General features: G+C 46.4%; 1 protein-coding gene across 4 annotated transcripts in view; it reads right to left on the bottom strand.

The window, feature by feature from the left end:
- Msra (methionine sulfoxide reductase A) overlaps nucleotides 1–25,037 on the bottom strand; it is a 335,755-nt gene that overhangs the window by 189,616 nt on the left and 121,102 nt on the right. For all 4 annotated transcript variants that reach the window (XM_071610626.1, XM_071610625.1, XM_071610624.1 and 1 more), the window contains exon 2: nucleotides 13,050–13,118. In XM_071610626.1, coding sequence (XP_071466727.1) covers nucleotides 13,050–13,118 — 69 coding nt within the window. The remainder of the gene's footprint in view (nucleotides 1–13,049; nucleotides 13,119–25,037) is intronic.

Genomic DNA, 25,037 nt, shown 5'->3' with positions numbered 1-25,037 from the left:
GGGATGCTTCCCCACTGCCCCATGGATGGTGGAACAAGCCTCTCAGCAGATACCCCTCACACCTTCAGGACGAGTCCCAGTGACCTCACTCTGTCCATCCAAAAATGCAAGTAACGATGATCTCTAGTGGAGCACTGACTGTCCCTGAACGCTCCACAGATGACCCGTACCTTTTTGACTAGGGCATCGTTTACTATCCATGTCTTTCTAAAATGACAAGGAAAACAACACATATTTACGGTGTGTGGTGCGTTTTGGTTAACACACACACTGCGGAATGATGGAACCAGCTGATTAACACACCCCTCACTTCACATTTTGTGTGTGTGGTAAGCACACTTAAAACCTCCTCCTGGCAATTTTCAAGTACCTGTCATATTAAGTGCAGCCACTCTGCGCTCCTTGACCAGCACCCTCACTCCAGCTCCTGGGGCCACTTTTCTTCTGTGAGCATCCATGAGCCGGACTTCTTTCGATTCCACGTGTGAGTGCAGTTGTGTGGCACTTGTCTTTCTGTGCCTGGCTTACTTCACGGAGCTCAGCATCCTGCTGGCCCGTCTGTGTTGTTACAGATGACAGGACTTCCTCACTATTAAAGCGAATAGCACTCAACTGACATACAGACCACACGCTCCCCGCTCATCTGTGGATGGACACTCGGGACAACTCCACGCCTCGGCCACTGTGAACAGAGCTGCCATAACAGGCCCCCTGAAGACTCTGAGCTCATTTCCCTTAGGTATCACCCCGTACTGGAATTGCTGGATAACGGGCAATTTGTAATGTTAATTTACATTTCCACCAACCGTGGGAATCCTCACTAACAACTACTATCTTTGGACTTTTTGATTATAGCCAAGATAATGTGTTATTTAAAAGGGCCATTTAAATTCTCAAAACAGTGGGATAAATAAAACCTTCTAAAACTATGAACATACTGCATTTGACTAAGGTCCACAAGGGTATGTAGTTGAAGATGGGTTTTTTTGTTGTTGTTATTTTAAATTAAAGACAGTGTGTGTTCAAGACAGAAGTGCTGGCCTAGGGGACAACAGCCTCCTGAGTGGTGTTCCTGCTGCTGGTATTCCTCCCACCACCCTGGCAGTCGAAGTGATTGTTTTGTAATATATGTCTTATTACATCACTCCTCTGCCGCAATGCTCTAAAGATTTCCTATAATATTCAAAACAAAGGCCAAAGTCCCCAGGAATACCGACAAGGTCCCCGGTAACCAGATTCTCTCTTAATCTCTGACTTCAGTTCTTCCTCCTTCCTCCTCTTCCTTTGTCAATTCTACTTCAGCCACATAGGGCTCCTACCCAACCTGCTACTGCCCCAGGACCTTTGCAATTGTTTCTTCTGCATGGACACGTTTTCAACACATCTCTGTGTGACAGCGCACCTCTTCTTGGTCTCTGCTTAAATATTACCATCTCAATGTGCCTTCCTTGATGATGCTATTTTAAATTGCGATCAACCCCAGCCTGTCCTTTCCTACCCCCCATCCCTGCTTTATTTTAGTCTACAACTTATCGCAGTCTGACATAACGTGCTTTATACAGCTATCTTGTTTCTGTCCCGCACTCCTAGAATATAAGTTCCTTGAGGGGAGAAATTTTTTTCTGTCTCCTGTTGCAGCAAATAAATGATTTGATGAATAAGCAAACAATGTGAATGCTAGTCTTATTTTCTCACCTCAGAGTTAACTGCAAAGAACAAATGAAATTACATGCATGAAAATATTTTGTAATATGGAAATTGATGCTCAAAGGGAAAAGCCAGTTGGGGTACTGCTGGTGTCTGACAGCCTTTCCACTGTAAGCTAGATTGCAAATGCCTAATGGGAGAGAAAACAGGGACATAACCTGCATTCAGAGCCACTGGAAGCTATTTGTCATTCAGCTGGTGCACCTGCCTGGCTGCCAGGTGTCTTGGCACCAGAGTTGAAGCCCAGGCCATTTGCCTTGGAACCCATCTTTGCTTGTGTTTGTGTATTGCGTGTGGAGGGGCAGAGGCTGCACACCAGACCCACGCCCCTGGGCCTTCCCCACTGCATGGCCCCAGGGTTGCACTTCTCCACTGCGAAGCTGGCCAAAGGCTGTACTGTCCAGTATCAAGATGAGCAGCCGAGAGGAAGGACCACTGCATCCCTGACAGCCCGCCTGCCCCTCTCCCATGCCACCGTAGCCCTCAGATAACTGGCACCTCCTCCTGTTCATGTTCCTTGTGAGGTGAATAGAAACTCTTCCAGATTCTTGGTCCTCAGTGACATCGGGACAAAGGTCATACTCCAAGGAAGGGGAGCCCTGGAGGTAAGGTGGCCCTGGGAAAGGGATAAGAAGAGTCTCCCAAGCACCAGCTTGATATGTGGAGTCAAAAGCAAGATGGATGCAGGCACCTGCTAGAAAGATTTTCCCCTGTCCTGACAAGGACCCAAGCACAGAACCTGGAGGTGTGTCACCACAGAGAGGCAGGGGGACTGAGAGGACTGTGGAGGAACTCTGGGCGGCGGGGTCAGAGATTCAGGAAAAAAAAAATTTTTCTTTTCCCAAAAAAGAAACCCTGACCTCTGGGTAAGTCAGATTCTGCAGGCCACATGAGGCTGCTTTCACTCACCTAATGCTAAATGTATTTTTAAAATCTTTTTAATTTATTTATGACATGGTCTACCATGGACCGTCATTAATTTCTTTCATACTGTCATAAGTATGGAATCCCAGCTGAGACCCGGAAGGACACACAGTGGGACCTACACCAGGAGGTCCTCCATGCGCAGGCACCGCTGCTGCTCCAGGGCTAGGGGCGCAACACTAAACCCCTAGTCTTAGTCAGCTATGAGCCCAAGTCCTGAGATGCTAATGGCACCTCAGGAAGAGGAAGGGCGTCCTGCATAGTGACACCTACTGATGGGCAGTCCCTGGGCTCTGCAGTCAGAGCCGCCTGCAGAGCTCACTGGCTGCTCCTCAGCAGGGCTCAATGCCCGTCAGCTGACCCTCTTCCTAGGGCTCCAGTGGCCACACTCCCAGTCCTCCTGGAAAAGTGCATAGACACTGGCTTCGATCATCCTAAAACAAAAAGAAAAGCACGGACCCTTTACTAGACCCAGGAAGTTTCATTTTGTTTCATTTTTAGTACTTAATTTATACATAGCATCTTTCCAAAAGAATTTAAAATGACTTATAAAGATACAGACGGGAGATACGTGTAAGTGGATCAGTACGGAGCTCGCCTTCTCAAAGCCCCGGGTATTTGGCTGCCATAATGGTGGATGGAGCATTCCAGCGATCCTGCCTGTGAAGCCGGACGCACGGGCAACGCACCCTGATGAAGAGTCCCCTGCCTCCGCAGACCCACTTGCCCCGTGGAGCGGAGGCACAAGGAGCAGGCAGTCAGGCCGCCCAGCTGCCCATCCTCGCTGGGGGCGGGACCTGAGGAGCCTCGTCGTTTCTCGCCTGCTTTTCCCTTTTCAGGGCTTCAGAATTTGACAGCCACTTCAGGCTCAGCGCCTGGCCCCTCAGGAGTTGGTCCTAATGCTAGAGGCTCAGGATTCGAATCCATGTGGCAGCAGGTCCTCTGGTCACCAGAACTGGGTGGGAACAAAACAGAAGGTGGCTACTCCCCAGAAACTACTCCTGCCACCTGACCCCGGTGGCTTTTCTCCCTACCCCAGGTCAGCTGGGGCAATCTTGCTGCTATGGCTGTATTTTCAACTGGCCGAATGATTATAAATCTCAATAATTGGGTCAAATGTCCTAAGGTAAGTGGCCATTCAGAGGCTTCCATCACAGGGTAGTGGACATTTCGCTTCAGCAGCTGTCCACAGGTATGCCTCTCACACACAAGTACACGCTCAACCACACTCACACGCGGAGCCAATGGTAGATACAGGTACACTGAGCATTACTCTGCTTTCCTGATCAAACTCGATCTCATGGTGTTCAACAGTTCATAAGGGGAAGTTTCCTGTTACAGAAATATTCCAGTTCACAAAGGGAAGCAGTTGCCCCCCAGGACCATAGCGGGATGGATCCAAGGCCCCCTCCAGCTCCGAGATACTCAAATCTAAAGATGCTCAAGCCTCTCACATAAATGGAAAAGTATTTGCATATAACCTATGCACAGGCTCCCAAATACTTTTAGGTCATCTCTAAACTCCTTACAATACTAACGCAATGTAAATGCGATGTAAATAGTGGTTATTCTGTGTTGTTTAAGGAATAACAGCAAGAAAAAAATGTCTGTACATGTTCAGAACAGAAGCAAGTTTTTAAAATATATTTCCCATCCATGGTTGGTTGAATCCATGGATAGAGAACCCACAGACAAACAGGGCCAACTGAATCTTGCAGTCTCTAGTAAAATAATGGATCATGGCAGTCATTAGTAAAAGCTGCTACCTTCACCAAAAAAGAAAGAGCCAGTTATTAAATGCCTCCTGAATGACATTTCCAGGTTCTGATCCGGCCTCTAACTCCTAATTCATGGAAAACACAGAGAACGGAAGAAGGTGATCATTCAGTTCAGACTGAAGGAAATGTACAGGGCAAATCCAATTTTTTAAACAAATAAATTCTGAGAAAGAGAGAGAGGTGATAAAAAGAGACTGAATATTTATATCAACCAATTGCAATGTAAGGACTTTATTTGGAACCTGATTCAGATGAACAGTTAAACAATATTGTCTCATAAATCTGAGCCAGTAAATATGAGACAATAGGGGAAATAAAGACTTACTAAATATTGTACAACATTTAATGAACAATAAAAAATTTTAGGTAAGATAAGAATCATTCTTCTGCTTTAAGAGGTCAGTATCCCTCTTTTAAGAGACATCTTTAAAGATATACACTAAAATACTCACAGAGAACTGCCATGACATCTGAGGCTGGCTTTCAGCCTGGGGCGGGGGCGGGGCAACACAGCTGAGCCGCAGAGGCCAGCGCACGCGCTCGGCCATCTCTTCTCTTATTTGTATACACGCTGGACACTTTCCACAATAAAGAAGTAAAACATTTTTAAGAAACTCAATTGAGAGAAGTACTGTTGATAGGAAATTCCCTAACGGACATCTGGTCCATCAATTGTTTTAGATACAAAGCAACTAATCTCTGGGTTGAGCCAGAGCCCACCAGTGGCAGGGGCAGGGCAGTGGGACATGGACCAAATGGTCCCTGGAGGGTGTCCCAAGCCCAGGAGAAGGGCAGTGTGACAAACAGCCCATAAAGTACTCCTACTGTCCCTCCTAAAGCACTGGCAGAGCACAACCAATGGCCTTTCGGGACAAGGGTGTCCTCTTTATAAGTGCCCTGAACAGAAGTTTCCTTCTGGTTCTAGAATCAGGGTTTTTTTTCCCCCCCAAGCAGCTTCTTTTTCAGGATCACTAAGTAAAACCTGAAGCCAATCACCACTGCACCACCGGGATGGCTGCTCAAACTGAAGAGCGCAACAGCAGGGCTGGCGAGACGTGCAGAAGCCGGTGCCCTGCCGGGGACGCTGCCGGGCAGCCACGGAGGAAAACGGTGGGTCGACTGCTGGAAGAGCGGCACACAGGGTCCCCACGTGGTCCAGCAGCTCCACTCCTGACCATGGTCACCAAGAGAAGGGAAGAGACGGCTGTGCTGTGTTCACAGCAGCGCTGCCCACAGAGCCCAAGGGTGGGAGCAACCCAGGTGCCTCGAGGGACAAGGGTAGATGAACGCAGTCCACACACAGCAGAATGTCACGCAGCCAGAGAAGGAGGGACTGCGACGCCCCTGCCCTGTGCCTGAAACAAGCCAAGCACAAAAGGGGGGCGCAAAATGGCCCCCTTGCAAGAGGCCCCAGGGGTGGTCGAGTCACAGACAGGAGGATGGACGGCCAGGCGCTGGAGGAGGGGAACGAGGGGTGAGAGGTCAGCTGGTGAAGATAAAAAAGATGGTGGTGATGGTTACATAACAACCGGGACGCACACTTAAAAATGACCAAAGTGGCAAATTTTATACTGAAAAAAAATTAAATAAATAAACTCAACTATACAGCAAAACTGAACCTTCTCCATGTTGCTGCTAGGAAACTTAGAGCCGAATTTGTGGTCAATTTTCAAAAATTGTGTAAGTTATGGCCCACACACTGTGATTTCCTTTCACTTATTTTTCTTTGGTCTAATATTTACCAAATTCTAATGTATGCTATTTTTTGTGCCTTGTATACTTTTTAATTTTCCTTTAATCCATTTTATCACAAGGCCCAAGATAAATAGTTGGGAAGAGTAAGAGCAAGAAAAACAATATTATATTTCATATTATCTGTGTTTGATCCATATTGCTCAGAATTTTTCTTAAAAACACTATTTGGGTTAATTTGAACAATGAGTAAATGTTTTCATTTTCCTGTTCTCCATACCCAGTTTCTTTTCTAAAATAACTTAATTAACAGAGAAGCAATAGAAAGATAATTGATTTTCCCCCTGCATATGCTATTGAGCATATTTTCTCAGAAATTTAAGAAATGTCTGGACACATTTGTAAAGCAAATTAAATAAATCTTTTTTTTATATTCAAAACTTTCAAAAGTAAAGGTTGGTTGAGTGGAGGCCACTTTACAGGCGTTATGATAGTGAAAACATCAGCCACAACTGGCTGCACTGATACTGAAGGAGCCCCGATCTAATCAGACCAGTGGGGAGAGTGGATTCAGCAGGACCCGGCTGACATGCGAGCAGTGCTCAACTCACTCTGTCCATCGCTCCCCAGAGTCCCCAGGATACGGAACCCATCTGGCATATTGAGGGAGAGGTGCTGCAACCAGGGGGTCTGGCTGTAGCTGGGCTCCCTTTGTAGGGCCTTGAACACGGGTCCACTGACAGGGATCCAGATGTGCCCCCGCCAGGTGCCTCCCACTAAGGGCACTCTCCCTCCTGCTGTGGCTGGGCTTTCTCTCCACCACTCCACGAGGCACACAGTCTCCTCATTCATGGACGGGGCAAGAACCCCATCCACTGTCACTCCAAGACACCTCTGACTTGACGACCTCTGGGAATTACAGTTCTTATGGACTTTGCACAATTGCTTCCTGGGGATGGCTTGCTTTCTGGCTCTTACTTGCATCCCAAGTGGTTGAGGTGTGTGGGCACGTGGGTGGCACTTTATCAAAGCTCACTTATCTCCCTCCGCCTCTAGCAGGCTCGGCTCCACCTTCCAGCACAGACCTGTCCCCATCTCCACCTTCCACACCCAGCCCTCCCAGCAGACAAGCCCTCCCTCTCCACATGGCTCTTCCCTGGGTCAGCACTGGGACACTGTGGTAGCACCATCCCCAGTGGCGCCACACATGTCAAAAGGGACTGTCAGCAGGCGTTGACAGCTGCTGTCCCCCGCTCTGAGACCAATCCTTCAGCAAGGGCTCTTTTCCCTTCCCTGTGTGACCCGCCACACCCAAGGAAAAAACGGAAGTTGAAAAAGACATAAGAAATAAAATGTGCCTTATAACACGTCTCCAGTGCCCAGTTGCTGTCACTTGGAGAGGTGCGTCTCACCACCCTGCGAGAAGGCCTATTTCTGTGCTTCTCCATCTAAGAAGTTCGCACCAGTCAGCAGCCTGCTGTTCTAACAGTCTCCTGAATATAGATTGTTCGGTTAATTATAAACACATTTCAAAGTCATTCTTCCTGGCCTTTTTCCTGGAATGAGTGACTGCCACTCCTCGGCTCACAGAACGGGCCTCAATAGTTTTCAGTCAAGGGTCAGGGAGAAATACGCCACACCGGGATTCGATTATTTACCAACATCATGTTGGACGCGAGCCAATGAGACACCAATACATTCTCCTTTGAAGTCTGACATATTGCCTGCTGCTTCCAAGGCTGTTTTCTTGGCTGGCAGACAAAAACTGAGGCTGTTTCAAAAATCACCTCCAATTCAAGTCAGGGGAAAAAATTGTTCTTGTGATTGGCTCATCTTACAGACATTGATCTCATTCTCCATGAACCCCCAGCATTGGGGGCGTCTCTGAGCCTCTGACAGCCATGGGCCCCAATTCTGCAACCAGGCCTTCAGCAGTTACTCAGGCAAAGCCTAACGTGTCCCCAGCCCCTGGCCTGCTGACACCTGAGCCGTGGGCATGAGCAAGGTCCCTGATGTCTTGTACTGGCTTTGTCCTCCTGTCTGAAGGGACCCAAGGGAACCTGACACAGAAGAAAGGTTTTGCGGTGGTTTAGGGTCACAGATACAGTACTATCAGGTTACTGGGAGGCGAAACACCCAGGACAACCCAGAGAAGTCACTGAGGGGCTTGAGCTACCCCACTTGGTATCAGCTTCTGAACATGCAGGTTCAGAATCTCACCTACAACCAAATTGCCTGGGTGCAGGTTTCTGACCTCCACAGGGTAAAAGAATTTTGAATTAGAAGGAAGAAGAAGAAGGAAGAGGAGGAGGAGGTGGGGGAGGAAGAGGAGGAGGAGGAGGAGTCATTGTTGTTTTAGCATTCTAAAACATAAGTAAAATCTCATTAATTGAGAAAAATGGAACTTAACAGCTATTTTCCCCCATTAAGCGACTGCTCTATCATTTAAACACTTGGATTGATGAGAAATTCATTATTCCATATCATTGGCCAGTCTTAGTACAATATTAAAATTTCAAATGTACAGTCAGATACATTCTCTACTCTTATTGAAGGGCCATGAATCAGCCTTCTTTATAGATATGAATTAACTTTTAATCTGAAATCATTCAGAGAGAGTATAGCAATATTTACTGAATAAAATCTTCAAAGTTAGCCTAGCTATGAGTGTTGATGCTACATTACATACAATCAAAGTCTACTGCATTCCAACTTTTTCATTCATTTAATTCATTTTATGTATCTTAGTGCTTCGTTTTTCTCATTCCACTTTGCTCAGTTGTATTTATTTTTCTTTGTGAAATATCGTACAACCTGCAGTTGCATTGTATACCAATCGCCTGAAGCCCACCAGGTTTATACCTCATTATTTCAACATAATGTTGTTTTTGTTTTTTTTATTTTGTACCAGGGATTGAATCCAGGGGCATTCAACCACTGAGCCACATTCCCAACCTTTTTTATGCTTTATTTTGAGACAGGGTCTCACTAAGTTGCTTAGGGCCTCACTAAGTTGCTGAGGCTAGCTTTGAACTCGAAATCTTCCTGCCTCAGCCTCCAGAGCCCCTGGGATTACAGGTGTGCACCACCATGTTTGGCACAACATAATTTTAATAGCACCCTTTCACTCTCAAAAGTATCCTAATTTAGAAGAAAAAATTATGTTCAAGGGTTATACTTCAAAGTTTAAAATATTTTATCATATTTTCTTTAATTGTGCTGAAAACTCCACAATTTAAGATTGGAATCCCTTTGCCCTTCACTTCCCATCTTCTCAATTAGTGAGATTTACCTTCGTTTGAAATGACCGATCTTGACTATGGAATATTTTTAATAAATTAGTAGCCGCTCTGTGCTGGAGAAGCACCTCCACAGAGTGGCCACAGCCTGGCTCTGCATGGACGGAGTGGCCCACTGCCAAGAACTGTCACTTTCATTAAGACATTGAAAGCCGCGGAGACCCTTCCCAAGATAGGCACAGCGTGTAGAGGAAAGATGTCCTCCCCAGGGAGCCATTCTCTGTACTTGACCATGCTTCTTTAATCCCTGGTGCCTCAGTTTCTGTACCACAGAGGAGCACAGTAATGTCCACTTTGTAGGGCTGACAAATGGAAGAAAAGGGATGATGGCCACAGGGCACTCTCAGCCACCAGCAACAAAGACACTGAGCAACAGCAAAATGTTCAGTTCCGCTTTTGCAGTGTGCAGGGAAAGGCTCCGGCTGACTTGAAAGGGAGCCCCCCAGGAAGACAGGGGAGCCCACAGGAGGACAGGGCCTGGCCATGGGCGTCATTAGCATTGTCAGAAAGTGCACTGAGGGAAAGAGCAACAAAGGAGGCCAAGAGCTCCGGTGGCAGGAAAACAAGACCCAGAAAAAGATCTCCCCAACGACTACAAAAGAAGGCCTGAAAAGCTGAACGTCTTGAGTTAAAAATAACCTGTGAAAACCATACGCCAGGAGCGGTTTTTAAGGAACCATCTATATGTTCTCGGATTACTTGATATAATAGCACACTCATGTACTTTTACACTGGAATGTGCCCGGATCCCTCATGCTGTCTGTCCTCTTTACATTCTCCTCTGATCTAAAAGCCTAACGGTAGCTCAGTGGTCACCTGCAGAGTGGACCAAACTTAAAAGCTCCTATTTAGACAACGTTCATAAGGTGCATTCAAATGATCTACCACTAGGTAATGAAATCATTCTTGGTGAGAGCACTTTGGCATTAAAACTGTGGAGACCGCCAAGGCCGAAGAATGAGTGTGGATGAGCATGAAGAACCATGGTGCTCTGGTCAGCTCACAGGCGGGGAGATGTAAGACACAGGCCTGTGCATTATTAATACTTGCTACTCAAATCAAATGGGGAGAAATCGTAATCATCATAGGAGACGTCACTCCAGACAGTGTTTTCCCGGCAAAAGCTGCATCTCAAGAGTCCTTCAGAGCACTCTGGGAATGCATGGGGGTTTACAAATCAATCTGCTAAATTGCCTTGGCAGGGAATCGTGCTTCTGTGTATGGGCTGAAAGGCACTGCTGAATCTGCTAAGCCCTCCCAGTGAACTTTCTAGAAGAGGCTACATAAGCCCTGCAGCCTTGCAAGGTGCTGGCAGGATGAAACACCAAGTGTATCTCAAAGAGTCAAATGCTGTGTTCATTTGAACTTTATGGTACAGCTATAAACAACCCAGAAGGACAGAAATCCTCCTCAAAAGCCATCCACTCCCTCACCACTGTAGGCCAGGTGGACAGGGACACATAAAAAGAGAACGATTCTGGAAATGCGAACATGAAATGCTTGCATATACTTAGCCAAAATAGGGACCTTAATTTAAGCATCTGCAAGAGCCAAACTGCAATTCTAAAGAAGGAATTCTTAGATGTCAAACGTATTCTATCTTATGATCTGCATAATCCTGCCCTTTACATACTGTTAACTTGTAGGAATTCTGTGCGTGATTCGGCTCTTCTCAAACCACACACATTGGCCATTCACAGTGAGCTCCCCAGGGCTGATCCACCAGGTGAGCCTCTGATCCTGGAGGGAGGAGGCAGAGCAAAGGGCTCAGAGCCAGAAAGGCTCAGTGTGCAGCCAGCAGCCTTTCCACTAGGAAAACTGAGGGCTTGGAGTAACTTGCTGCCCAAAGTCAAACCATGAAGGCTGTGGGCTAGGATTTTTAGTAAGTCTCTACAAACCAAATCGGACAGCAAAAAGCAAGGGAAATCTTCATTCCCTGATAGTTACAGTTACATCATGTCATCAGCCTGTCCTCCAGGAGGGAGTTTGCACCAATAATAGAAGCTTATAAGATAGGTCAATGTCACTTCACATTTCCCCAAAAGTTACGGAACCTCATTTCTAACATGTCTGTGGATGGCAAATCTGAAAGGCTAAAAAAAAAAAAAAAAAAAAATCATCAAAAGAACACTTTGAACATTGACACATGGGACATTTGTGTCCCATGGTAACAGACACTGACAGGATACGAAAGTGGGAAGATCAGATATTTCCACACACATTACAGTGTCCATTATGCCTTCTACAAAATCAGATTGTCCATTTAAGTTCTGCATGTACTGATTTTTAATCACTGCTCAGCACATTTTAAAGGGTGATTGCCCATCCAGGCAGGATTTGCTGACAGGTGGCACTAGGCCTTGCTTCACGGCTCTCCCACAGTTAATCCTCACTGGTCGCCAGGTTTGATTCCGTCTCAGGGAATAGGGATTCCATCTCGGGGATTCTCAATGTGCTCATTTAGGGACTGGCTGTTTTGAGGCCCATCTCCCTCCAGGTCAAACCCACTTCAGTACAGTTGTGTAGGACACCCAAGATTAGAGTGGGACAGAAGTTAGGAGAGGCATGAAGTCAGAGGACTTCAAGATTTTAGGACAGGAGAGGTCACAGAACCTGTCTGAAGGCTGAGGGAGACAAGCCAGGGAGACTCTGGATGTCCAGCTGAATTCCAGGGGACAGAGGTGCCTTCCCCAAGGGGCCCCAAGGCACTGTTGGAAAGAAGAGAAGTGGAGGCCAGAAGGACAAAAGGAAGCCAGTGTGAACAAGGGAAGGAAGAGGAAGAAAGGGAGGGAGAGAGGAAGGGAAGCAGGACAGAAAGCTCAGGAACGGAGGCATTTCAGAGGAAACCCCGGAGATGCTGGAGACAAGGAAACGGGGTCTAGAGGGAGCTTGCCAAAAGGTGTAGAGTCTAACTGGAAAGTTCTGCTCAGCCCATAAGTGGACATTGTGGGTATGCAGTCAGGGATTGGACTTTGTTCTGCTTAAACCATTTTACATTAATGTTTTCTTCTAAAGAATGTTCTTATCGGGCTCGGTGGTGCCCGCCTGTAATCCCAGCGGCTCAGGAGGCTGAGGCACGAGGATCGCTCGAGTTCAAAGCCAGCCTCAGCAACAATGAGGTGCTAAGCAACTCAGTGAGACCCTGTCTCTAAATAAAATAAAAAATAGGGCTAGAGATGTGGCTCAGTGGTCAAGTGCCCCTGAGTTCAATTCCCAGTACCCTGCCCCGCAAAAAATGTTCTCAGTAGATGGAAAAGAAAGAGTTCATCCAATTAGATTGATTTTTGTGGAATAACAACTTAAAATTACTTGAATCCCAGCCTGTGTGGGGAGGAAAAACCCTTCCTCACAAAGAAAATCTCAAACACTAAATTAGCAGGTTAATTCACAGTGTGGACGAAAGAAATAGCAGATACACAGTTTGATATTTGGGTTGTTAAAGTGAGAAAAGAAAGCATGCTAGATTCTATAGAATAAGCATTCCCAATCCCAGAAATTACTAAGAACTTGAGAGTTTTCTTGGCTGTAAGGACTTGTAAACATCTAGAAGAGCCCAGATTTTGAAGCCCCGAGGACACTTGCTAAAACTAAGAAAGTTGGCAGTAGGTTTGCACACAATTTGGGTTTTCTTTCAGAGTTGATATCTTACCAAATACAGCCATCTGTGTTCCCTCTGGGAAAGGTTCAACTGTCCTGTTGCCATTGACATGATGTTTGGCTAGAGAAAGAAAGAAAGAAATGCAAGTTTAAGTGTAAAGTTCTACACACTTACTAACACATGTCATTAAATGTGTCAATGAGCCTATTTCTCATTTTGAGTTAGAAGCACACCAAAGCTTACCCTCCCCAGAGAGTTTTGGTTATTTTGTTTTTAATCTTAGTCACAGCAGAACCTAGACATCCTGTAGTCTAGGGAAGACATTTTGCAAATAAGCATGCCAAGGCCCAAGCTCCTGCAGGGCCAGACAGCCTGAAAGTGCCTGACCCCTGGCCAGCAGGTCCCCAGGGTGCTTGGTTTCCCCTGACAACTCTCAACAATCACAAGGTTGTCACGATCTACATTTAAGTGAGAGGTAAAATGAGCGAGGTAACACTGGGCCCAAATTTTCAGGAAACATAATAGCAGTCATGTCATCTCACTACAAATCAAACTCTGTTCCAGGGGGCCAAAGGCATTACCAGTCTTCTAAGGACCACGTGGATATTTCCATGCCTCCCACTGTCCCTTCATCCCCCTGGTGCCCACCACCAACCATCCTTCTTGCACTGGTGCATAGCAAGGACTGACTCAGAAATAAAAAGAAATCAGGTTAGAGGTTTCCGGCATTAACTTGTTCTCACGACTCCAAACAGAGAATACTGGAGTACCTCCATCTAGGAGGATTTTAATAGTAGCCTCAGCTCTTTTTGAATACAAGCATTTAGGTAGGAAATACAGGAGAGGAACAGCCACACTGCTTCCACACATGCATTGCAGTTTAAGGGGTCACCTTAGGCTTGCTGAGCGATGGAGAAGGACTCAGCACTAAAGTGAGGCTCCTGGGAAGTATGACACGGCTGCTGCCCTTGAGGACAATAGCTACCTTAGAGGCAAACATTTCAAAAACAAACGTGACAGGAAGCTTATGATTCAGCACAGTCCTGGGGTGTGGAGTGGGAGGAGCTCATGGGGAGGGGAGCAGACTGGGGAATGGGTGCAGGAGACAAGAGGAGAGCCACTCAGGTAGGAGACAGAGGGCTGGGCAGGGGGGTGGGCCAGGATGTGAGCAAGGACCAGAGGACCTCCTGAGCCAGGGAACAGGATAGCCTGGCTATGGTTCAGGGTTACGCTGGGAAGCAAGGGTGACCAAGGACGGACCAGGGCTGGATCAGCCTATGGGAGGCCTCGATCCCCATCCAAACATGGGGGACCCTCTTCAGCTCTGCACAAGTGCTTTAGACCCCGCAGGCTCAGTTCACACGCCCCTCAGGACTCCACCAGTTCTTCAGGCACTTCCACAGCTTCCTTGTGAGTAACTGTGGTGTGATCCTAAGAGCATGAAGCCCCGGGAAAAGGAAAGCGCAGCGCAGGTTCAGAGTGCAAGCCCTGGGCTGCGCAGCCTGCCTGAGGTCCTCGGCTGTGCACAATGCAGAGTCACGGTGGAAGGTCCCAGGTGACTTGTCAAGCACTCACTAATGCGGTTAGGACCACTGTCACTGAACTCCAAGGAACACGAGGAGCTACGGTGCAGAGGTCCAAGTTCTGCCCTCTGGTTAGACCCCCCACGGCACCCACCAGTGGTTCTGAAAGGGTATCTTTACCCACTCAGGACTCAGGGATCCATTCAACCCCCTAACCCACCACGTCCACTTGAAAGAACTTTGAACCTAAGGAAAAATGCAGGAGGAAAAACAGGTGCCACTTGCAACAATATGCATTTGAAGTTTAACTTGTTACAATGAAATCTTAAAATCAACTAAATGCTTAAAAATTGCCATTCATGATTTTTCAGACGAATGGAATACTACACAACATAGTTTGAATATGACCCTGAAAGCTCTGTAGAGATGAAGGAAAACATTTGGATATTGATAAGGGAAAATAATTCTATTGTGCCTTTTATGTAGATTATAATGACAACTAAATGAAATATGAATGACATCAGAAAAGATGGGCAGAAAAACATGCAAAACGAAAACAAGAAGATTGTGCTAGGTATTTATTTTTATTTTTATTCATTTCCTTTGTCACTGGTAGGTTATTTACTTAATGTCTAGGGAAAAAACATGTTTAAATTTCAAAAATCAACAAAGCTATAGACTTCTACATTTTTCCTTAGGAGTTGGTTCCCAGGACAGCAAGGCTCTTCTATGGCCCGAGTGAAACACTGCATGTGTTCATAAAAAAGTGCAGCCCCTCTGACACCTCCGTGGGCCACCTGGACAGCACAGAGGACTGCCCGCCATGCAGAACTGAGTCCCCTCCACACCCCTGCATTAGGGACAGACCCGCCATCTCTTATTCCTTGTCAGCGGTGCCCTTCTTTCTCCTCAGTGCCCACATCCGAGCCACCCAATCCTAGCTGATTTCACCTCCTCTACCTCTGTAGAGTCCCTTTCCTATACCCGTCACCACCCAAGCCACTCCTGTCCTGCCATCATGACCTCCTTATCTGGACCTCGACAATGGCCTCCTAACCTTTCCAGATCCCTCTTTCCAATCACTCTTCTCAAAGCAGCCACAACTGCCCTGCAACATGGAACAAACCTAATTATGGCACAAACCCCACCCAATGCCCTCCCCACCTTCCACTTCCCACTACTCTTAGGCTACAACTCTTTAGCATGGCTTCCAGGACCTGCACGGACTATCACCTTGGCCCCTCATCCTTCTCCTAGTGCCCCCGTGAAACCTTGGTACAAGCTTCTCCTCTGCCTGCTTGCCAGGGCTGCACTTTACACTCACGTCACTATTTGGACAAAGGCCATACCAATGAGTGGACCCTAAGCTCAGGGAGGGCCTGGTTCTTCCTGTGGCTCATTCCAGGACCCAGGATCCCAGCCGGGACCCACAGGGAGCAGGTGTGCGGTAAGGATTTGTTAGTAAATGAGGCCACTGGTATCTATAAGTCTCTATTCTGCCATTATGAAAGATTTATTTGACATGTCGCTTGCTGACAGGGTACCTTCCAAGAGACGGGTTGGTAAGCGGTTTCCATCACTGGGCGAACATCGAACATCGCAGAGTGCACTTACACAAACAAGACAGCAATGATGGCACTCGTGGCCTCATTTTATGGGCAACCACTGTATATGCAGTCTGTCGTCACTCGAAAGTTAGTCTGTGGCATGTGACTAGACGCAATGTCCTAGCCTCACAGCCAGGTGGAGACCAGGGAGTCCCCTGTCCCTCCCTTAAGGCCCCAGCTGCTCCTTTTCCATCCACCCACTCTGCTGAGGAGTGGACGTGGAGGTGGGAGCAGGGAAATGCTCACACTGGGGAAGGAGGTTTGTCGCCGCCCCTCCTCACTGAGGAGGTTCACCTCCGGGGCCCAGGCCCTGTAAACTGGAGTTTGCACTTTCTTCTGAAGCACAGCTGCGTCTTGCGTCAGCCCAGTGGCAGCTGGCTCGGCATTAGCAAGCCAGTGACAGCCTGGGTTCTGGGACAAGATTGCCTGACTTTGAACCTCTCCCAGCCCTGGCTATGTGACCTTGTCTTAGTCACGTAACTTTCTGTGCCTCTGTTTTCTATTGTGAGCATTTCTTCATTGTATTTTTCCCACTTGTACCTTCCTTGTGGGTGGTTTTGTGAATGAAATGATTTTAAAATGTAAAGCCCAACACACAGCATATGGCACATAACCTTGAGGCTGGTATCATCATCTGTGTGTGAACTTTCTGTTCACAGCAAGATCTGAGTCAGGCATGGGACAGCTGCCTCCATATCCATGCTCGTGGCAGACAGCACTAATCAACCACAGCATCCTTTCATTATCCCCAAATGCGATCACAAAATCCTTTCCACACTTAACACTCCACAGAGCTTCTTGCCATTTAGGGATAGAAAATGAAATGAAATCACCTTGTAAACTCTTAGTCTAAGTGAAAAAACCAGAAAGATGGAACAAAGAAAGAAGCCATTTCCTTCTCATTTCTGCATGACAAGTTGCAATAAAACCCTCTTAAACCCCATACAGCAGCGCCCCCTTATCACTGGGCACAGCCCCAAGTGGGTGCCTGAAGCAACAGACAGCACTGGACCCTGAAGGTACCAGGATTTCTCCTACATGCACTGCAGCGTTGCCACCGCATCAGAGGCCATCTGTCCTTCCATGATCCGTGCCCTGGCGCCCATTTGCCTCTCTGCTCATGCCCTCTGGGGTGGGAATAAAATCCAGGCTCCTTGAGCACAAGCACTGCAATACCACAGTGGCCAGCCTCATAACCAAGACGGATGCTAAGTGGCCAAGGGTGGGAAGCATATGCAACATGGACACACTAGACAAAGGGACGACACATGCCCAGGCAAGACAGAGCAGGGTGGTGGCACTCAGAACAGCACACAATTTGAAATGAATGAATGATTTATTTCTGGAATTTTTCATTTAATATTTTTGGATAACAGTTGATCAAGTAACTAAAACCTTGAAAAGTGAGGCTTTGGATAAGGGGGATTACTATATATAGCTTTAGAGATAAAAGAATGAGGAGGACGCTGAGGGCTACCCTCCACCCTGTGAAAGAATGGCAAGTTCTTTAAAATCCAGCAATGGCACTTCTAATCCTGGAAACCAAGGCTGAATCTCTCAAGGCATTTTCCCATTGAAATTCTAAGGCACGTATTTGAGGGCCAAAGAACCAGAGATCCTTTAAATATCTTATATAGGTCAAGTAAGATTCAGGAGAAGGGTGGGCATATGTAAATGCCAGCATTTATATAAATTTCTGTTTCAGAATTAGTGACATTCTTTATCACAGAAGCAATCACGTTCACTAAACAGAGAAGCCATTCAGTGGTTGGGTCCTAACTATTGATTGCCAGCAGGGTATAAAATGAAGACCGGAGGGTCTGACAGGCAGGGACATCTGTTGACAAGTCACTGCAGGTAGAGGCCTCCATTCTGACTGGCTGGGTGCATGTCCCTGCCCTTGCTCTCTGCTCCCTTGGGGCACATTCCAAAGCCACATGCTCCAAGAGGACAGAAAGCCTCTGTTGGTGGTGACTTGTCCTCCGTCAAGGGTATACGAGGACAAGGAATATATTTCCATTTATCTTGAAATCCTAGTGCTTGAGGAGCAGAAAGGTTAATTAGAGCAAAACCAGGTCAAAATCAACTTCAGTGGAGATGTTGAAGGGGACTTGGGGGACATGCTCAAAAGCTTTAGAAAATGGCACCAATATTGCCTTTTCTTTTGTTTGTGAATATCCAATATGGTTGAAATTTTAAAAACTGTTTTTTTTTTTTCCTTGAAGAACGGTACAGTTCAGGGAGGGGTGAGTGGGGAGGACAGGAGAGAGTAGGGGGAGGATGGACGTGCTCAATCACAGTAGATGCATGTGAAGCAACACCACAGAGAAGCCCCATTCATTGTACAATTAATAGTTCTCAGAAAATTTCAATAATGTACCTGAAATATTTCAAATTCAGGCATAAATTACCCATCATAAGCTCCCTGTCCTATACTCAAATTATGTTAGCTAAAATTCTTATCTTCTGGATAAGAGGGGTTGGCAAAAAGCAGGGAAGGGTGGTGGGGGTGAGAGAATAGGTCCCAGACCCTCAGTCTATTACTGTGGTCCACGCTCCTCTTGACTGGGTACCAATGGGCACCACCAATCAGTCAGGCTGCTACTGACTTATCAGTGGTAATTGGTGGTCTCATGGGACTGGAGCAACTTTGTTCACCGGTATGGTAATAAAAATATGTCACCTCTCAAACAGATTATGGTCTCCCAATTCCCCTCATTTTTTGTTTCTTTGAAGTTCTTTTTTCAGCTCAAATTCAAGGCATCTCAGTACAAGTCAGACTGCCCCCCCCAAAAAAAAAACCTCATCCTGGACCTGCCTCTTCCATCTCCAGGGGAGGGTCCCTCAAGAACCCTGACCAGACCCTGGCCCAGATGTCCTCCACAGCATTGAGGATGGTTTGAGGGACACTCAGCTATGGGACAGGGGTCCTGGGAGAGGAGGGGAATTCTCGTCACAGATGCCCAGAGGCGTGGGGTTCTGTTTTTGTCCCTCACTGTTCCTATAATTGGAAGCTACTGCATTTTAAAGGGAAGGTTAACAAAAAGGTAAACGGACACAGCTCTAATAAGATTATTTAGTAGGGGCTGGGGCTGTAGCTCAGTGGCAGAGCGCTTGCCTAGCATGCATGAGGCACTGGGTTCGATCCTCAGCACCACATAAAAATAAACAAAATAAAGTCATTCTGTCTATTTATAACTATAAAAACATTTTTTTAAAAAACATTATTTAGAGAATAGGTCCCAGACCCTCAGTCCATTACTGTGGTCCATGCTCCTCTTGACTGGGTATTATCAATTTATAAAGAATAATCATAAATAATTTTCCATGGCATCAGGAAATGGTAATAACATACAGTCAAGTAGGAAAAAAAAATTTTAAAGTATCCTACTCAACTAAGTGAAGAATGAAGACACAGGAAAAAGACTGGAAGGAAACATAGTAAGAAATATAATAGCAGCCACTTCTCCATGATGATTCATGGGGAATTTTTTCTTTGTGTGTGTGTGTGTGTGTGTGTGTGTGTGGTGCTATTGAACCCGGGGCCTCACACATGCTGGCCAAGCACTTTGACCACTGAACCACATTCCCAGCCCCTTTTTCTTCTATGTACTCTCATTTTTTTTCTTAAGTACATATTTCTTTGGCCGTCAGTTAACCAGAAAAAGGGAAAGGGAAAAATAAAAAAGCAACACTGAGAAAGAAGGTGACTCTTGGAGCCGTACATATGGAATGTCCTCCAACTTTCAAGCCCATTTTCTCTGAGTAGAAAGAACAAGAGAAGCAGCAACCTGCTCTGACAGGAGACTAGTCAGTGCCCAGCCTCTGTCCGGCTTCATCGCATACGGACTCCAGAGGGGCCCTTCCTTTCCAGAGTCCTGAGTACCTGACCTCGCTCTTGCCCTTGGCTGCAGAGCTCGGGCTGCTCGACCCCACAGGAACCTGAGGCAGCTCTCTGGCTGCCTGCTCACTCCTCTGCTGGGCTCAAGCCATTGCTCCTCTTGGGAGGGAACTGGAACTCAGCAAGTCCTAGGGACACATGTGTAGAAGAATGAAGGAAGGGTGACAGGGGGCACTAGGGGCACACGGCAGCCCTAGCACGAGACAGGAAAGGGGTTGGTGCCAGCTACTGTGCTTCAAGGTGGCAACACAGAGAGCAAGATGCAACCCTGCCTGCTCTTCACCCCTCACCCACCCGTGAGGCCCCGGCCCACTCTTGAGGGCCATAATCAACCCAGCACCTGGCTTCCCAGCCACCAGGACACCCAGCGCCCTTAGAGCAACCTGGACGCCCAGCCCACACCACGGGACCCCAGAAAAGCTCCACCCTCATCACTTCATCTGCTGAAGAATTCTGGCTTTACTTTTAGAAGAATTATTAATTACCACTTTTAAGAACCATGTCTAACTGAAGCGTCTGTGAGAATATATAATATTATTTTAATTGATGGGAAATTTCTACCTTTTACAAAAATCTCCCCATTAACCCAAGTAATTCCTAATCACTATCAAAATTAGATAATATTAAAAGCAGAAATTACATTTAAAATGGGGTTATTTTAAGGATTAAGATCTACATTTCTACCTGATGCACATGACATCCTCCTGCAAACACCAGTGCTGAAACATGCGAGGAGCCAGGATGAGTTCCTGTGACTAAGGGGCGTGTCCTCTGACAATTCTAAAACGTATTTTAGATTTTTAAGATGAATGGTAAGTGTACCTATGAAGGATCACAGACAAATCATACTTCCTATTTCTTTTTTTAAATATTGCCCCTCAAAGACCCGGAGGAACCTGGCTTTGCTGGCTGGCATTGCTTTACTCTCTGCATACCCACAAAGCACAGCTATTGACTTTCTCCCCAGCAGGGGTTGTTGGTTCGACTATATTAAAATATTCAGCCTTGTGCAGAGTGAAGTCCTAGGAAGGCAATTAAGGCTGCAGCCCACCAAAGTGTTCCTTCATCCTGTCAAAGAGACACATTACCTCTTTGGAACCTGGCTGTGTGCCTCTAGAACACCCTGAAATCTACTCTTACAGACAGTTCCACCTGAGACCAGAGAGGATGCAGCACGTGGTTCTAGAGACGTCCCACAGCAGGTGGCAGATCCTTCCTCTTTTCCTTTTGAACATGTCAGCGGCCCTAAGCAAAGAGCTCGCTGTCCTTGATGGGATGAGGTTTACCTGCTGGTCGGGCAAGGCCCTGTCATCTGTCAGTCAGCAGCTGGATGGGAGTGGCCCAAGAACTGCCCCACCTTGTCCCCACTCTAATGGTGTGAATGGTGGGGTTGGTGCTCAGCCGAGCCTGACCGCCCTGCCCTCCCCTCCCCGTGCAGTCTGTCCCTGGACAACACCAGCCTTTCTCCCAACGTCCCTATCAGCACTGTCTCTCTGCCTGCCATGGGCTGGGGTCAGCCCTATTGGCTCTCTAGTTCTCCCTCAAAGAGGAAGTCTGGCTTTATTTCTTGGCTGAAGCTATTAATTGAAAATGGAGTGTGGGATATGTTATACCTCACAGCACACTCGTCTCCACTCTCTTTTCATATTAGGAATGAAGAAACACAGTTGTGAACGTGTGACTTTAGAATCCAGAAAAAGAAATCATCCCAGAAATGGACACAGATATCGGCCTTGCTCAGCCTGACTTCCATTAAAAGAAGGCTTCCAATTTTTCCAGTTGTTGCATATTGTTGGGGTCAGAAGGAAAGAAAAGATTCTGAGGGGAATCTTAACACTAACATGGTTCATTGAAGATCAGCTTTCACAAAGCAAAATGCAGGTTCTTTGCTTCCACAAAGCAAAATGCAGGTTCTTTGCTTACGTGCACGCATAGTCGGGGCTACATGTAAAGACTGGCATGAAGCTTCTGCGTAACATGATTAGTTGTGCAGTAGTAGACACCCTGACAGAGGGAAACGGTGCAGGAGAAAATGCAGAACACACCACAACTTGTTAAAAAAGAACAGGAGGCTGAGGCAGGAGGATCACAAGTTCAAAGCCAGGCTCGGCAACTTAGCAAGGCCCTAAGCAACTCAGTGAGACTCTGACTCTAAATAAAATACAAAATAGGGTGGAATACGATGGTTATCATTACCCTAAGTACACGTAAGACACAAAAGATGTGACTCTACTTTGTGTACAACCAGAGATATGAAAAATTGTGCTTTGTATGTGTAATATGAATTGTAATGCATTCTGTTGTCATATATAACAAATCAAAATTTTTAAAAAATACAAAATAAGGTTGGGGATGTGGCTCAGTGGTTAGGTGCCCCTGAGTTCCATCCCCAATACCAATACTCCTGGGCTGAGTCTAACTGAATGTCTTTAGGGCACCTGATTAAGACTTTTGAGCTCTGTTCCATGTGATGTATTGCTTATTGGGAAATAGAAAAAGCAAGTCTAGGGACACTTGGGAGCCCAGGAGCCTCTCCTGGGTGAGAGCTGTGCTAAGACAAAGGAATGCAGGCAGCAGCCGCGAAGCTCAGACCTGCCTGCGGCTCCGCAGCACCCAGTCCCAGCACCACACACCCACCCCCTCGTGATCCCACTCACAAGCTTCACACCACAGCATAACCCAGACCTCTTTAGAATGAGTTTGGGGCACCCTGAAACCCCTCCACGAGAGGTGTCCCAGCACCCTCTCTAAAACAGCTCCGCAGCCTCCCGAGCAACATGTTCCCTGTCCCCTTTTCAAGGAGGAAAGGATTTTAAGAGAATCAATCATTCCAAATTTTAGATAGAATTAAAAATTATCAAAAATAAAAATAAAGGTGTTTGGGGTTTCCTCTTCTTAGAGAGCAGAGGGCAAGAACAGAGGCTAGGACACCAGCACACATGCTGCCTTTCTGGAATTGGTGACCTCTTTGATTTTTTCTCTGTCCTCCTACCTCTCATCCTTTCTATTTCCATCTGCCTTACTATTTTCCTCTACAACACAGATAAGGGTATTTCAAAATCTGCTTTAGATGTTTACCATCAGAATGTAAAAAGCACTTCAGACATTCTACATTTCCCTTTAAAAATTAAGTTTTTACTATGAAACTTTCAATTGATTTTAAAAAAAAAAAATCCAACTCTTAGACAGCACATGTAAATCAGCTGCTCTGAAAATTTCCCCTAAGGACCTGGCCTTCTGAGATAGCAGGCTCGCCTCATGACTCATTAAGAAAAGTTGGATAACCCAGCAAGATATTCATATTAAGAAACATAATGAACAAAATCTTCAACTGTGGGTCTACAAATGGCACAGAGAGGCATTTTATGGTATTTTTCACACTTGTCTTTCTGTGCAAACCAGAACATATTAACTAGAGGAAGTTAGTGGAAGTGGGTGGCCCTCCCCACATGCTTCTGGGCATCTGACTTTATGAAGGATAGGGACATGGGCACAGAGCCCTCTACCTGTCTTCTACCTTTAATATGTGCTTAAGCATCATTTATTCAAGCCATGGACACTCCCTAGACCAATTCTCTGTTGACCGACAGGAGCATTCCTGAATAAAATGAGAGGCATGTCTGAAAATACCAAACACAGGAGAGGCAGAGGCGGGAAGCTTCCTTGCAGTTCAGTTTGAGGGTCCAAATGGTGTCTCTGCAAAGGCATCCAGCTTCCCAAAGACATGGGGAGTAGGGGGTCCAAGGCAGGCTAAATGTTTCTCCTGGGCTGAGTCTAACTGAATGTCTTTAGGGCACCTGATTAAGACCTAAGAGTTCTGGAGATGCAGAAGACAACCATGACCAGCAAACCTGAACTATTAAGAGATCTTGGCACAGGCCCTGCAGAAAATCTGATCTTGAGAAGAATCAGGTCTACCAGACTCCTAGTGCTAAGAGTAAATCACAGGAATCTTTATTTTCTATCACTTTCTCTTTCCAAAAGGTTGATAGCTCAAAATGTAAACTATTGTTGGAATGATTTCTGGGGAGGACAGGCAAGTCGCAAACTTAAAAATGAGTCACAATCAAGAAAGAGATCTGGGATACCAAATTCATTTTTCCAGGAACATGCTGGTATCAAGTGGTGAGCTAGCTCACAAGTGCCTACTCAGTCTACAACAAGTATCAAATATAACTCTTCCTTGGGATTCTAATCACCATTTATATAACACTGCTTCATTCTAAGTTCTACCCTGTAGCATCAAGAAGATACCTTTCATAGTGGTCATGTTTGTTGAAAGGTATAAGAGAGGAAAATAAAGCACTGCCCTTCTTTCCCAAGCTGCACAACTATTAGCCTGATTATAGAAAAATATCTCCCACTGTTCCACTCAGCCTTATGGAAAAATGTAGCCTCCTTGGAGCCACCTTGAAGGAAATTCATTGATGCACAGCCACACCATTCAAACGCAAGTTACATTCCAAATTCAGAGGTCAATTTCATCCTAGGGTATGCAGTTGGGTGGTCCTGACTTAGGACTCCCACACAGCTGCAACCCAGGTGCTAGCTAGACTGCAGCCTCATCCAAAGGTTCAATGTTAGCAAGGGATCAGCAAGCTTGAACAGATCTTCCTGCTATGATTTGGATAAGAAGTGGTCCTAAAGACTCACGTGTTGAGGGATTGATCCCCAGTGCAGCCATGTTCAGTGGTGGGGTTTCAAGGAAGTGTTTGGATCATGAGGGTTCTGATCTCATCAGTGGATTAATCCACTGCTAGCTAAACGGACCTACTGGGAAATGGGAGAAACTTGTAAATGGTGAGGCATGGTTAGAGGAAGTAGGTCACTGGAGGAATGTCCTGAAGGGTGTTTCTTGTCCCTGACCTCTTCTTCTCCCTCTTCCTGCTCCCTGGCTGCCATAAGCAGAACAACTTTCCCCCTCCACAACCTTCCGCCACAATGTTCCACTTTACCTTGGGGCCAAGCAATAGAGCCAGCTGACCGTGAACTGAAACTTCTGAAACTG

The sequence above is a fragment of the Marmota flaviventris genome, chromosome 3 (assembly GCF_047511675.1).
Source record: "Marmota flaviventris isolate mMarFla1 chromosome 3, mMarFla1.hap1, whole genome shotgun sequence".
Classification (NCBI taxonomy): Eukaryota; Metazoa; Chordata; class Mammalia; order Rodentia; family Sciuridae; genus Marmota; species Marmota flaviventris.
Note: the sequence above shows the minus strand (reverse complement) of the source record. Positions and strands in the feature narration are given on the sequence as shown.